This window comes from Rhinocladiella mackenziei, assembly GCF_000835555.1.
Source record: "Rhinocladiella mackenziei CBS 650.93 unplaced genomic scaffold supercont1.8, whole genome shotgun sequence".
NCBI lineage: Eukaryota > Fungi > Ascomycota > Eurotiomycetes > Chaetothyriales > Herpotrichiellaceae > Rhinocladiella > Rhinocladiella mackenziei.
The window spans coordinates 213,098-226,325 of record NW_013550597.1 but is presented as its reverse complement, the minus strand read 5'-3'; the positions used below and the strand labels follow the sequence as shown (position 1 = coordinate 226,325).

Genomic DNA, 13,228 nt, shown 5'->3' with positions numbered 1-13,228 from the left:
GAAATTGGGATTCCGAATCTTCACTGCAGACCTATAACTCGGCACGATAAGCAATCCTCCTTTTCGAGTGTTTTTGGGTCTTCGAATTCGTCAAACTTATCCCCTTTCGGAGAAGTAATCCCGCTGAATACCATCCCTGCCGATCGCAAAGCTGAGTGTCTGTGAGTCACGTCCATGTTTCGTGTAACACACAAATGCTGGAGAAACCAGACAAACATGCCAAGTCCTCCGTAAGACTCTGGCTTCAGTCACGTGGCCAAATATGCCCGACCATCCTTTCCTTTCTAACCTGGTGCAGGATTTCTACAATGATCAGTCATTATGAAGACTCAGATACCGAAATCTCCGATATGAACACTGATATACAAGCGTGTAACACGAGAAGACAAGTTGACGCCGGCTTCAAACGAACACCGCGGCTTGAGCCAGAGATTTACTCGCTTTCCCGAACGACCATAAGAGGGAAATTCTTGAAGATAAAACCCTCAGACCTCGATGATTCTAATGCTTTACTACATCCATACTGTACCTCAGGCCATAATTCCACCGTCACATGGGCAGACAATTCCTGTTATGAAGCTTGATTCGTCACTGAGCAAGAAGGCGAACAAGTTTGCCACCTCCTCTGCTTGACCTGTTCTTTGCAGAGGCATGTTTGCATATGTGCTGGTGAAGGGAAGATATGTGCTGTCAGACGCCTGAAAGATTCTCTGAAGCATTGGCGTATCAACGGGCCCCCTGCAATATGTGGTGTCAGGCTCAATCGTTTTCTGTTCATTCAGATGCTCAATCTCAAATACTCACGGCGCAACAGCGTTGACCCTAATACCCTTCGATCCAACTTCTTTCGCCACTGTCTTTGTCAGCCCAACCACGCCATGCTTCGAGACTGAGTATGCGCAAATTCCGGGTCGGCCTATCAGCCCAGAGATGCCGGCAGCATTCACAATGGAAGCTCCTGCCTGCATCACCCTGACTTGAGCCCTGACACAATACATGAGGCCCGTCAGGTTGACTGACAATATATAGTCCCAGTCTTCATTCGAAACATCAGCCAACATGGCTGCCATTTTCTTTCCACCTTCGACTCCCGCTAAATTTGCGGCACCATCGATGGTTCCAAAATGGCTCACGGTCGCATTGACCCAGTCGTCCACTTCTTTGTGGGATGTCACATCCAAACGACTTCCAACAACCTCAACTCCGGAGCATTTTATCTCGTTGACAATGTCGTCCAATGGCCCTGGTTGAATATCAGCCAGCGCCAATTTTGCTCCGCGAGAGGCCGCAAGCCTGGTCAACTGCAATCCAATCCCAGATGCTGCTCCAGTTATGGCGATGACTTTACCGCGCAACGACATGGAATCTGAATAGGCGGCAGATGTATTGGCTTGAACGAGATATGGAGATCAGCGGACTTGGAATATGCTACTGGAAGAAATGGAATCCGTAATGGTATATGGACGTGTCCAGAGTGGTGCCACTGGCTGACCTCTCCAAACAAACACTCCCCGCACAATTGTGGTCGCCTTTAATTCGCTTGATTGAAGGCTGCGGAGAAAAAGGGGAATAGAGCTGACTAAATCAGCTAAGGTCACATCAACTTCGATAAGCCCTCACGTATGATAGCACTATCCACCACGATCAACGTTGCGTACGTCAATCGTGCCGTATTCGACCCAGCAACAAGCTGGATGGTCCTTGAAAGCTTCGCTTCATTTTACTGTTTCGGAAATCCAACGTGCAGAATTTGTAAATCCAACATTCACCCGTCTCGACATGGCCTCCCGTCCACAGAAAACAGACTCAATCATCATTGTTGGTGCTGGGGTATTCGGGCTGAGCACCGCAATTCATCTTGCACAACGAGGCTACACAAGAGTCACGATATTCGACACACAACCATATGAAGTACATGAATATGACTACATTAATGAGTGCGACTCTGCTTCATCTGGTGAGCCTAAGTCCTCACATCCTACAATTTGTCCTTCAGAAGATCTCCGAATTGACGATAGTTGGATCGCCAGACATGAACAAGATAATTCGCTCAGCGTACGGGACACAAACAGAATATCAAGATCTTTCCACAGAAGCCATCGGACATTGGAATACGTGGAACGAAGAGATCAGCAATGGAATATGTGTGCCCAATGGTTTCAAACGGACGGACAAAGTCTTTATCAACAATGGCAACCTATCGTTGACCGATCAAGACGAACTACCAGAATTTGAAATCGCAACCATTCGAAATATGAATGCTGCGGGGCTTCCCGATACACAGCTTATTACGACGGAAAGTCGGCATGTTGAAATAGCTAATCGCAAGGGCTTTGGATTTGCCATTGATCCTTTCCTACGGAAGGTGAGAGGGAAGAGCTACCTCGGTGTTCTCGATACGACTGGAGGAGTCGCCGTTGCTGACAAGGCCTGTCGCTTTGCTCTACACAAAGCCAAATGGCTTGGAGTCAATCTTGAACTAGGGCCCAATTCCGGTGCATTCGAAGCCTTCTGTTACGATGATGCCGGGATTATCATCGGAATTCGGACGAAAGACCAGAAGTGTCATCTTGCGTCGAAGATCATCATGGCTTGTGGAGGGTGGACGCCTTCGTTGCTTCCAGAGCTGGATGGAATCTGCGAAACTACCGCTGGTTCCGTTGTGATGCTCAAAATACCGTCAGATTCTCCTCTTTCCGAACGATTTGGTCCGGACAAGTTTCCCTCTTGGACCTACAAAGTCAGGGACGGGGCAGAAGGTGGACTCTATGGCTTCCCACGAGATGGGAGAGGCTATATGAAAATCGGCTACCGAGGGACAAAATACACCAATCCTAAGTTTCAAAAAGACGGCAAGGAGCGTAGCGTTCCTGTGACCAGGTATACTTCCGGAGAACAGATTACACAAATACCCAAACAGGCGTTGAAAGTTATCAAAAGTTTCCTGGCGGACTTTCTTCCTGAACTGGCGGAAAACGGAATTGGCATCGACCTTACTCGGCTCTGTTGGTACACTGACTCTTTCGACAACCACTACGTCATTGACAACTTACCCCAGCAAAAGTCTGTGATGGTTGCTACAGGGGGAAGTGGTCATGCCTTTAAATATCTTCCCAATATTGGCAAGTGGGTGGTTGATATCATGGAAGGCGTCGATATGGACCGCACTCTGATTCGGAGCTGGCGCTGGAGAGAATTGCAACCAGGGACACGGCCGGTAAATGTACTCATGGAAGGTAGCAACGGTCCAAGGGTTCTCAGGAATGTCAACCTCTCTACCGACGGCGATTTCAACATAGGTGGAGAATCGGCGCTATGATGAGTTCGTGACGCTATCATCTCGGCCTGGGCACTCATGCTGTATTCAGGGCCGCTGGAATCCTCAAGCATCCCGCATGTCGAGATTTTTGCTCGCTCGGTGTCCAGACAAGTTGGATTATGAGTTCTACGACCTTCCGGAGAAGTCCGTATTTCTTTACAATTCTGATCGGAGATGGGCATTGTGATTTGATTTGTTAATAGCATCAACACCATTTCATTGCTACTGAATCTCGAGTCAATCTTTCGCCCACCACTCAGTCGACACGTATCAGCACTTTGCCGAACCCGTCTGTCAGACCTTGGACGAACTCTCAGGGTTTTGGTCCTTGATTTCAGCATGTCCACCACACAAGCAACCCGGAAACCACTAGTGGTTGCCTTGGGAGATCCAAAATATGTTGGACAAGACTTTCTAAATGAATTCAAACAGGATTTTAACTTTCAGGTAAGTCCAGCTCACACCACGACCTTTTCTGGACACGCCTCTTACGTGGGCTCAATGCAGATCCTGGATGCGACCAACCGGAAGGAAACCCAGGAACTACTTCCAACCGTTGTCGCGAAGTCAGGTCCAGTCGATGCATTGATCATTCGCATGGGTACCCCTCCGTACGAGCCATTTGACGAGGACCTTCTTGGTGCCCTGATACCTCATTGTAAGATCATTGCCTCTGCCTCCGCAGGATTTAATGAGTTCGACGTCGACTGGATGACGCGGAACAATATCTGGTTCTGCAACACACGGAATGCAGTTGCCGAGGCCACTGCGGATATGGCAGTGTTTCTCACCCTGGCTGTCCTCAGAGATACCACGAGAGCGGAAAAGGGTGCGAGGGAGGGGACTTGGAAGACGGGGATTGTTCCTAGTCGCGACCCCACGGGGTTGACTCTTGGAATCGTGGGCATGGGTTCGATTGGCAAGGTATGAATTGGCCACCCATTCCATCTTGAAGCGATATTGACGAGAACCTTTGACGTCAGTACATTGCAACAAAAGCTAGAGTTTTCAACCTCAAGATCAAATATTATAACCGCAACCAACTCCCTCCAGAAGTGGAGAAGCAATACGACGCCACGTACTGCCCAACGTTGCACTCCCTCCTCTCCAGTTCCGATGTAGTCTCAATATCGTGTCCCCTGAATGCCGCGACAACAAATCTGATTTCTCACGCTGAATTCGCCGCCATGAAACCCGGATCCTTCTTCGTCAACACTGCGCGTGGCGCCGTCGTCAACGAGGAAGCTCTGATTGAAGCGCTCGAGTCTGGCAAAATCACTAGGGCCGGTCTGGACGTGTTCCGCAACGAGCCAAACATCCACCCCTATTTCCAGACGAGCGACAAGGTGGTTCTGCAACCACACATGGGTGGTTTGACGGATGTCGCGTTTATGAAGTCGGAAAGGGAGTGTTTCGAGAATATCAGAAGTTTGTTTCGGACAGGAAGACCAGTAGCTCCGGTGAATGAGGTCACGACAAGAGTGGAGGGCTAAGGCTAAGTGCCAATAAGGGCGAGTTATTTATCTCACACGCCGGGGGTCCTCCCTGACTAAGAGCTGATGAATAAGACGATGAGCCTAGGTTCGATGTCAGTCATGATGAGAGTTCGATACCCTTCAGACAGCCTCCTTACACATGCCTCTAGCGAGGGCAATAGGTCTTCTAGTTGGTGCTGTTATCATAGTGATACCATGTTCGATGAGGCTTGGAAAGGCCAAACCATCATTGTCATCACAACAAACATTTTTCTAACGTGATCCCCCTTGTGTTGGGGGGGGGGGGGGGGGGTGCTATAATTTCTCGAATTCCATCAGGCTGAGGATCAGGACTCGCGCGCTGGAGAAGTATTGCCCAATGCGATCCATCCGTCGGCATTGAAGTTACTGTAAGTGCATCACCCTCCATTTTCTATGCATATATGTGCCCCGCTCCACTCGGTCTGAAACCACTCCGCTTCCGACCAAGGACTTCCCTCGCGAAAATTCTATCCCCGTTGGATACCGCCGTTGACCGGCACCGTCCCCTAATGAATCGGCCCCCATGCTGGAGTAGCCAGATCGAGGACATCCAATCCATCAATTGTTGATAGAGTCTGGCTAATAATCGGTGTACGGGACTAGTCGGAGATAAAAGATACAGAAAATGGACATTAACCGCTGAGAAAGACCGAAATTGTTTGGCGGTTGCCTTAGCGAAGATTCAGTCGTGGGATATTTTTCTTCTTTGTCTTCCCATCAATTCCCAAACCCCATTCCAAACTTTACAATACCGCAGACATGTCTCGACCGGGTCTCCTTCACCACCCTTCAAGCATCGCGGCCGTCGAAAAGACCATCGTTCTAGTGACGGGAGGGAATACTGGCATTGGATATGAAATTGTCAAGAAACTCGCGTCCGAAAACCGCACATTCCAGGTCCTGATGGGCTGTCGAGACACAGTCAAAGGGGAAGCTGCTGTTGCCAGCATGGGTGCACCGATCAATGTCAATCCCATTCAACTGGACATCACTGACGATGAGTCTATCGAGCATTGCTATCTCGCCATCGACCAGAACTTTGGCAAACTAGACATCCTCGTCAACAACGCAGGCACCGCCGCACAGCATCTACCCGACAATGCAACTCTGCGCGACAAGTTCAATCTTTCGTTGAGCGTTAATGTAACCTCCACTGCCGTGTTGACGGACAAACTCACCTCTTTGCTAGAGAAGTCCAAATTACCCAAAGTCATCTTTGTCAGCTCTATTCTTGGAAGCATTCAAACCACGCTCGACAGAGGAATCTTATACCACGGAATATGGTACAATTCAAGCAAGAGCGCCGAGAATGCACTCAGTACCTTTTATGCGAAAGCACATCCCAATTGGAAAGTCAATGCTGTGTGTCCAGGATACCGCGCGACTGGGTTGAACGGCCAGAAGTTGACTGAAGAAACACATCCAAAGCATGGGGCCATAAGGGTAGCGGAACTGGCAGCAGAAGGTGCAGATGGGGTGACCGGGACATACTCGAATTCGGCGGGAACAATACCGTGGTAGGCACAGTCTTATATGCTCAGCGAGACAGAAGTGCTTGGTGCTCTCCACCATCCTCAAGTGGATTCCGCATCCTAGAAATCCTTTGTTTCAGCCGGGCAAGGGAGTGAGGTAGCTGATAGCTCCAATGACAGCACATGCCCGCCAAGAAGCCGATAGCGTCATTCTTGAATGCAACGAGCAATCCCGCTGTCACGAACATAACGGTCCATCTTCTCTTCCTCTCCTCGTCTGTGATTGGAACCACATGTCCTGGATGATTGCCCCTTTTACTCAAATCTCTTGCCCTTGTTGTATTCAAGCTTTCTCCCACACTGGCTAGTTCCAAACCGGCGGCGATGATCATGACTGACAGCAGCGCGAAAGGGAACTTGTGGAGGAGGTCAGTAAGGCTTTCTCCGAATAAGATGCCCAAAACGAGCTTGAGAAGGCCGAGAAAAATGATGCTGGCCCCCGACCGAGCACCAAAGCGATATTGCGCTGCTAAGCCGCCGGATCCGTGACAGACTGGCATGGCTCCAAACCAACATCCCAAAAGGTTCATTCCGGCAACGCTAAATCCGATTGCAGTGACCGACGGCGTCTCAATTTCAGGGAGGATATCAGCAGCGAGGTGAGCGACGGCAATAATGGAGTTCAGGGTCGTCAGAGGCAGCTGACCCACCCCAGCCTCGAGGATGCCGGTTTTCCATTCCTTGACGGAGGGTACAAGGATGTAAGGGTGCCATATCTCGAAGCCTGGAGGGTGATGGTGTTTGTCGGCGGTGATTTGGATCATCGCGAAGACGATTCCAATGAGGAACAGAATGAGTGCATACGGTACTCGAGGTTGAAGATTAATAGCAAACAGAACAACGAAAGCCGCTGTCATCCAGAGATAGTTATCTGCCCATGAGGGTGTGGTCCATGAGAGAGATGAGAGCGCCTTGCTTCCGGCGGCTACGATCAAGCTCAGGCCGGCTCCTACTTGGATACCCTTGACCACTGGAATTGGAATGACTCTCGTGAACCAAGAAAGAAGGCCCGTCATGCTAAAGAGCAATGTGCAACTAGAAACGAAGATACCTGCCGCCGCCGTCTGTCCGGCGGTGAGCGATCTGAGGATAGCCACGGCAGCGATGGCTTTCATGGGTTGGACGGGCAGCGGAATGCCAAATACGGCACCTGTGAGAACATTGTAGACACCAGTAACGATCAGAGTCGTTGTCAAAGATATCTGATGTCCTTCCGCAAGGGCAATGACAATGGGTAGGAAAGTTCCTAAGTCGCCGAGGGAGCCGGATATTTCAGCTAATGGCTGACGGCGGAAGGTGGAAAGGTTGTGAGCAGCAAGCTGACGAGGGCGGAATTCATTCATGATGGACTGGGTATTGATGTTTTGCTATCATCTGCCTTCGTCTGCGTATAATTGTGGTGGAAAAAGATGGTGGTACCACCAAGGCAGCTTAATGCGCCACCCCATTCCTTGGCAGGTTGAGACAATTAAGGTACGCGACCAAGGACAGCTTGAATGCAGACCAACAATGCGTGGAGCATATTCAATCTCATGATCCAATCAATATGCTCTTCTCCGGCATAAGCAATTCACAAGCCCTTTGAAAATTTAGGCGGAATTATTCAAAGGACGAGACCCCTCGCCTGACTTTCGGCAAACGCTTGCTCTTGAGGTGACTCGCAGTTTAACGCATTGAACCTTCGTTGCATGGTGTATGTATAGCTGTCATAGTATACTGGTTCTATTTCACGAATGAGCGATTGAGACAAACAGGAAAAGAACCCCTACTTACGCGTAGTGTTAGCCGTCATGTGATATTACACAAGATCATCACGTGCCCAAGCATGAAAGCCACTGAGCCACTTGTGGCTAGTACTCCCTTCCAGGAACGGTAAGGTGCGTCTAAGTTTAGCGAGCCAAGGACGACGTCATTTAAATAGTCATCATTGGATGTGCTGCAGATGCGTCTATTGAAGCTCAACACTGTTTTGCTAGCACGGGATAGCATTGTTGGAAGACAATTGCAATCAATTCGACAGTCGGCAAGCTGCAAAATATGAAACATTCTTCTCGCCTACCCTGCCAGTACATTGTTGAACCACTTCTGCCGCCCAGTGCGTTCCCAGCCTCCCGTCAAATCGACAGGGTAAATTCCCGTGGCTGGCGCCTTGTCCATGTCCACTTTCCATCCCGTCAACATTGAACTCTCGACGTTTAATTGACACCTTAACATCCTCTACCAAGCGTCCTCAGAACGCCTGCATGCAATCTGGGAGACATGTATTCCTGACTACTCCATATTGATCCCTTCAGTTCTCGAATGTCGCAGCCCTGGAACCATCTCGGGCTGCCTTCACGCAGGGTCAAAAAACAAACACCGCAGGCTGGCAAGTCAAGACCTTTTCTTCACCATGGCCGTCAGGTCAAGAGCTGTGAACGCTGCCCACACGGCGGGGATCTTTGCCGACATGTCTCTGGATGGTCCAGAAATTGGCACCCTGGTCGCCGTCATCGATAGGGCAAAGAATCTTCCAAATAGGAAAACAATGGGCAAACAAGATCCTTATTGTGCCATGCGACTGGGAAAAGAGGCCAAGAAGACCGAGACAGACAAACGAGGTGGACAAACTCCGAAATGGTATGCAACGGAATCACGATCCGGCTCCTCACACGCTGCTGACGAAACGCAGGGACCAAGAACTCCGATTCAACGTCCACGATTCCCCAGATTACTACAAGTTGAAATGCTCGATCTTCAACGATGATAAGAAAACCGATCTTATTGGTGAAGCATGGATCGACCTCCACGAGGTGATTGTGCCCGGTGGCGGACAAAACGACCTCTGGCATCAGTTGAATTTCAAGGGCAAATATGCGGGAGATATTCGGATTGAATTAACATACTATGACACCAGACCGAAGCCTGAGGCTTCTCCTGAGAGAAAGAGGCAAAGAGAAAAGGCACATTCGGCGGCCAACCAGGCGCTGAGCACATCCCCAGGTTCTCGACAACTCGGCCCTCGAGAAATCAAAAGACGACCTCTTCCGCCTGGCCCTGGTGAACAGTCATCTCCCGCCTCCGGTCCCCATACCCCCGACCTGTGGCCTTGGGATCCTTCACCTGATATGTGGACCAGCCATGGATACTCAAGCACCAACCCTCCACCACAACCTCCCAAACAACGGATACCCGAAACGCCAGATGATTTTGGTTATGATTTACAGCCTCAATACCCTCCAGACGACCCATATGAGCAACCACCTCCATCGCATATACCTCACAACCAAAGGCACCTTCCTCTCGACTATCATAACAATTATGAACAAGGATTTTCGCCACACGAGGACCCTGGTAACTATGGAATGGACACGTATGAACCCAGAGCCCTTCCCGGACAGCCGCCGCATTCCTACCACTCAGGAGGCTCACCCGGCTTCGAGCTTGATCAGTCACCGACTCCATACTCACCGCACAACATATCTAATCCGTCTCCGTACAATTCTTCTCCCATTAGAACGCCTCCACTATCTGCTCCGCCGATGCCAGCCCAAAATCAGTCGTGGCAAAACAGGTCAAGTACATCACCGACCAAACATCCTGTGTACCGAGACAGCCCGCTCCGGCAATCCATCAGTCAAGTCGATATGCCTCAACTGAGCGACGGCTATGCGGACGCACGCTTTGACGAAGATCAACCACCACCTCCTCCAGTTCATCGAGGACCAGTTTCTAGGACCCCAATGGCGCCAGTATCTCACCAAAGTCCTCGAGAACACCCGTCTCCAAGAACACCGGCGAAACATTCATCCGTTGAGGAAAGAAGCCCTCTTCAACGACTTGAGCGGGGATTTGACCCTCATATGGATTCTTCACCCTATTCCCGAGACTTCCAACGTCAGCTCCCCCGGGCCAAGCCTCATGACGTGAGTCCGCAAGACGATTACGATCGATTTGGAATGTCATCTAGCGATAGACGCGAATCGTACCATGACAACAAGATGCAGCTTCGACCTACATCTCCTGCAAACAATGTACCGATGCTTGATCAGGTTCGGGATCGTCCCATGGTTCAGCCTGGATATAGCGAGAATACCCAACAAACCTTCGGCCAATCAACAGGATATGGTCCGCCCCGGAAGGCACGAGCTTTCGAGAATTCCGACGAAAGGCAAATTCGAAGGAGTGAGCCGGTCGTGGTCAGGCCACGTGCCATTAGTCCGAATCCTGCTCATACTATTCCACGCAAGTCAATTACCCCGACGTCCGCAATGCCGGAAGGCAGGCGTATGAGCGATATGCCTTTTGGGCCCGATTCGTACGATGTATTGAATCCCGGCACCAGCCCTCCTGTGCAAGATGATTCGTACGCCGCGACCGACGAAGGCAAAGAAGCATCTCGACAGAAGGAGGTTGACAAATTGAGGGATCAAGGGCCGATCATTGGTAATGATGGTCGAATCATTGATCCGTCCGACCATCTTCCTGCCGACACATGGGCTCCTGAACCCGAGAGAAAAAATCGGAAACCAGAGCACGTCATCAAGATTCGCACCAAGGAGGAGGCGCGAATGCAGAATCGGACGGGGTCATCACCTGCCTCTACAAGACCTCATTCAATTGCGACTTCGTCGTACCAAGGTTCCCCTAATGGCGCTCTTCCGTCTCCGTACCAGGCTTCTTCATCCCCTCCTGCGATTCCAACATCTCCTCCGACAGGGTCAAGAGGCGGCGGACGGAATAGGTTGAAGAAGCCCATGCCAAATCGTCCGCTACCGACCCAACCATACCCCCATCCCCATACCAGCCCCGCAGTCATGGCTCCAGCTTCAGTCGAGGATCATCCCCGTCCTTCAAGCCAACGGTGCTCGACGCATTCTTCGCCTGCAGGAGGATTGCCCCAACGGCCTCCACTGTCTGAATACCAAGTACCTGCCACGAGCAACTATAACCCACGGGGTGGACCAAACAGACCAGAGTACCCTGTAACTCCGACCAAGGTACCGTTGCACAGATCCAATAACTCGATGGAATATGGTGAGTACGGTGGAGACGGCTCGCTTGCTCTTGAATTGAGTACAATTGATATTGGCCCTTCGAGAATGGGCAGAACGGCGTTAAGACCTAGCAAAGACTATCGCGTATATTAGGGGGGGGGCGGCGCTTATGAATGAACTATTTTTCAGACATGGACATCCGGGTCTGGAGCTGCTGACAGGCGTAATACCAGGGGAGAAGGGAGTGTGGTACCAAAATAATACATTTGGATGTACAATGATCGTGAGAGAGCAAAGATACGAGAGCTTCTCATGAATATAGACTTCTGCCGGTTCAAGTTTTGGTTTCTGTTCCCTTCGGTTTCCTGATTCATATGGGAACTTTGACATTGCCTCGCCTTTTTGCAAAGCCTCGACCTTCCCATTATCTCTGGGCTAGAACGTCATCTCGCATAGGCGAGGCATCGGATTCATGTCAATGTGACACACCGAGTTTCTGGAGGCCTTGACGTGGACAAGGCCATAGGTGACGTCAGAAGGAACAGAGGGTCATGGGGCATCATCGACTGGAAAGGTGCTACGAAAAGTAATCAGAGAGACAGGATGGGTTCATTATGAAGTTGAAAGGCGAAAATATTCATAATGGCTGATATACTATACCATGAGGTTGTCTGATTGACAAACTCATCGCCCCATTCATTGCATTTGAGGGAAAAGTATTCTCCGAAAAAGCCATATCACAATGATACATCTGCTCATTGCTGGGGGCCCGTCAGCTCTCGGTCGACCACACAAACTGCCTTACCTCTAAGCTGCCCGGATCTCGACAACTCTATCATCTTCGGCACCTCGTCAAGGCCATAGAAAACTTGAGTCTTTAATGTGATGCCGGACCACGAAGTCCAACATCTCCTGGCTCAAGTCGCGACCTCCGAGCATAGTACCTTTGATCGTGACGTCTCGCAGCACGACATCCTGGAACGGCACAATGATCTCTTCTGGCTGAGCTGCCTGGACAACTGTGCCGTGCATGCGAGTCATTGCAGCAGAGAGAGCCGCGGTGGAAGGATGATCACTCACGTTGACGGTGACTTCCACGCCGTTGACGTTTGTCAGGGCCTTGACTTTTTCCACGATGGCTGCCTTGCCTTCGCGAGCGTCCAATACATGGTGTGCGCCCATGGCCCTTGCAATCACGTTGATGTCCCTCGCCTTTGCAAACTGCACGCCAAAATGTCCTAAGCCTCCTCCCGCGCCCACGATGGCAAGCCATCCGCCCTCCTTGACCTCACTGACCAACACAGCACGGTAGACGGTGACCCCGGCACAGGGGAGCGGCGCGGCAGTTATGAAACTTACGTCGTCCGGAACGTGACAACTCGTCAGAGCATCGACGACGTGAAACTCCGCGAATGCCTCATCCGTGATGATGACGGTGGCTCCGTTCGTGGTCTGATCCCAATCCTTGCCGTCAGGAGGGTTGCAGTGCTCGCACCTGCCACGTTGGTGCAGTGGAATACCCGACATGACACGGTCGCCGATTTTGAAGTTCGTGACCGATGCCCCCGTGGCGACAACCACGGCTGTGCCCTCGAGTGACATGGTAATGGGCAGCGGAGTGTGGAAGACGCCGTCTAGCACCATCAAGTCTGTATGACACAGAGAGGCAACCGCCGTGCGAAGCAGCATGTCGTGCGGCCCGAGTTTGGCCGGAGAGGGCGTAGGGATTTTGTTGATGGCCGGCGTGATGCATACTGGATACAAGTCAGTGCTATATGTTCCTCTTTCGCAATGGCATATTCTCTTCACCTTGACCACTTGAACCGCAAGCATTTCACTTGGAATCTCAACATCCGGCTTCGCCATTATGAAGATTGGAATTGC

The 13,228-nt window shown here is 50.7% G+C and overlaps 7 protein-coding genes across 7 annotated transcripts; 4 read left to right on the top strand and 3 right to left on the bottom strand.

Annotated features, from left to right (window-relative positions):
• Positions 1-530: 530 nt before the first annotated feature.
• Positions 531-1,361, bottom strand: Z518_09682 (uncharacterized protein; the record flags this gene model as incomplete). Its single annotated transcript, XM_013412299.1, has 2 exons — positions 531-738; positions 805-1,361. The coding sequence occupies 2 exons, from the start codon at positions 1,359-1,361 to the stop codon at positions 531-533; spliced, it is 765 nt and encodes a 254-aa protein (XP_013267753.1).
• Positions 1,362-1,921: 560 nt separating this feature from the next.
• Z518_09681 (uncharacterized protein) lies at positions 1,922-3,319 on the top strand (the record flags this gene model as incomplete). The annotated part of the gene is made up of 1 exon (XM_013412298.1): positions 1,922-3,319. The coding sequence occupies one exon, from the start codon at positions 1,922-1,924 to the stop codon at positions 3,317-3,319; it is 1,398 nt and encodes a 465-aa protein (XP_013267752.1).
• Positions 3,320-3,658: 339 nt separating this feature from the next.
• On the top strand, positions 3,659-4,812 carry Z518_09680 (uncharacterized protein; the record flags this gene model as incomplete). Its single annotated transcript, XM_013412297.1, has 3 exons — positions 3,659-3,766; positions 3,827-4,243; positions 4,303-4,812. The coding sequence occupies 3 exons, from the start codon at positions 3,659-3,661 to the stop codon at positions 4,810-4,812; spliced, it is 1,035 nt and encodes a 344-aa protein (XP_013267751.1).
• A 783-nt stretch (positions 4,813-5,595) lies between these two features.
• Z518_09679 (uncharacterized protein) lies at positions 5,596-6,357 on the top strand (the record flags this gene model as incomplete). The annotated part of the gene is made up of 1 exon (XM_013412296.1): positions 5,596-6,357. One exon carries the CDS (start codon positions 5,596-5,598, stop codon positions 6,355-6,357), a length of 762 nt encoding a protein of 253 aa, XP_013267750.1.
• A 16-nt stretch (positions 6,358-6,373) lies between these two features.
• Positions 6,374-7,711, bottom strand: Z518_09678 (uncharacterized protein; the record flags this gene model as incomplete). The annotated part of the gene is made up of 1 exon (XM_013412295.1): positions 6,374-7,711. The coding sequence occupies one exon, from the start codon at positions 7,709-7,711 to the stop codon at positions 6,374-6,376; it is 1,338 nt and encodes a 445-aa protein (XP_013267749.1).
• A 1,049-nt stretch (positions 7,712-8,760) lies between these two features.
• On the top strand, positions 8,761-11,497 carry Z518_09677 (uncharacterized protein; the record flags this gene model as incomplete). Its single annotated transcript, XM_013412294.1, has 2 exons — positions 8,761-8,987; positions 9,040-11,497. 2 exons carry the CDS (start codon positions 8,761-8,763, stop codon positions 11,495-11,497), a joined length of 2,685 nt encoding a protein of 894 aa, XP_013267748.1.
• Positions 11,498-12,196: 699 nt separating this feature from the next.
• Positions 12,197-13,210, bottom strand: Z518_09676 (uncharacterized protein; the record flags this gene model as incomplete). Its single annotated transcript, XM_013412293.1, has 1 exon — positions 12,197-13,210. One exon carries the CDS (start codon positions 13,208-13,210, stop codon positions 12,197-12,199), a length of 1,014 nt encoding a protein of 337 aa, XP_013267747.1.
• Between the last annotated feature and the right edge of the window lie 18 nt (positions 13,211-13,228).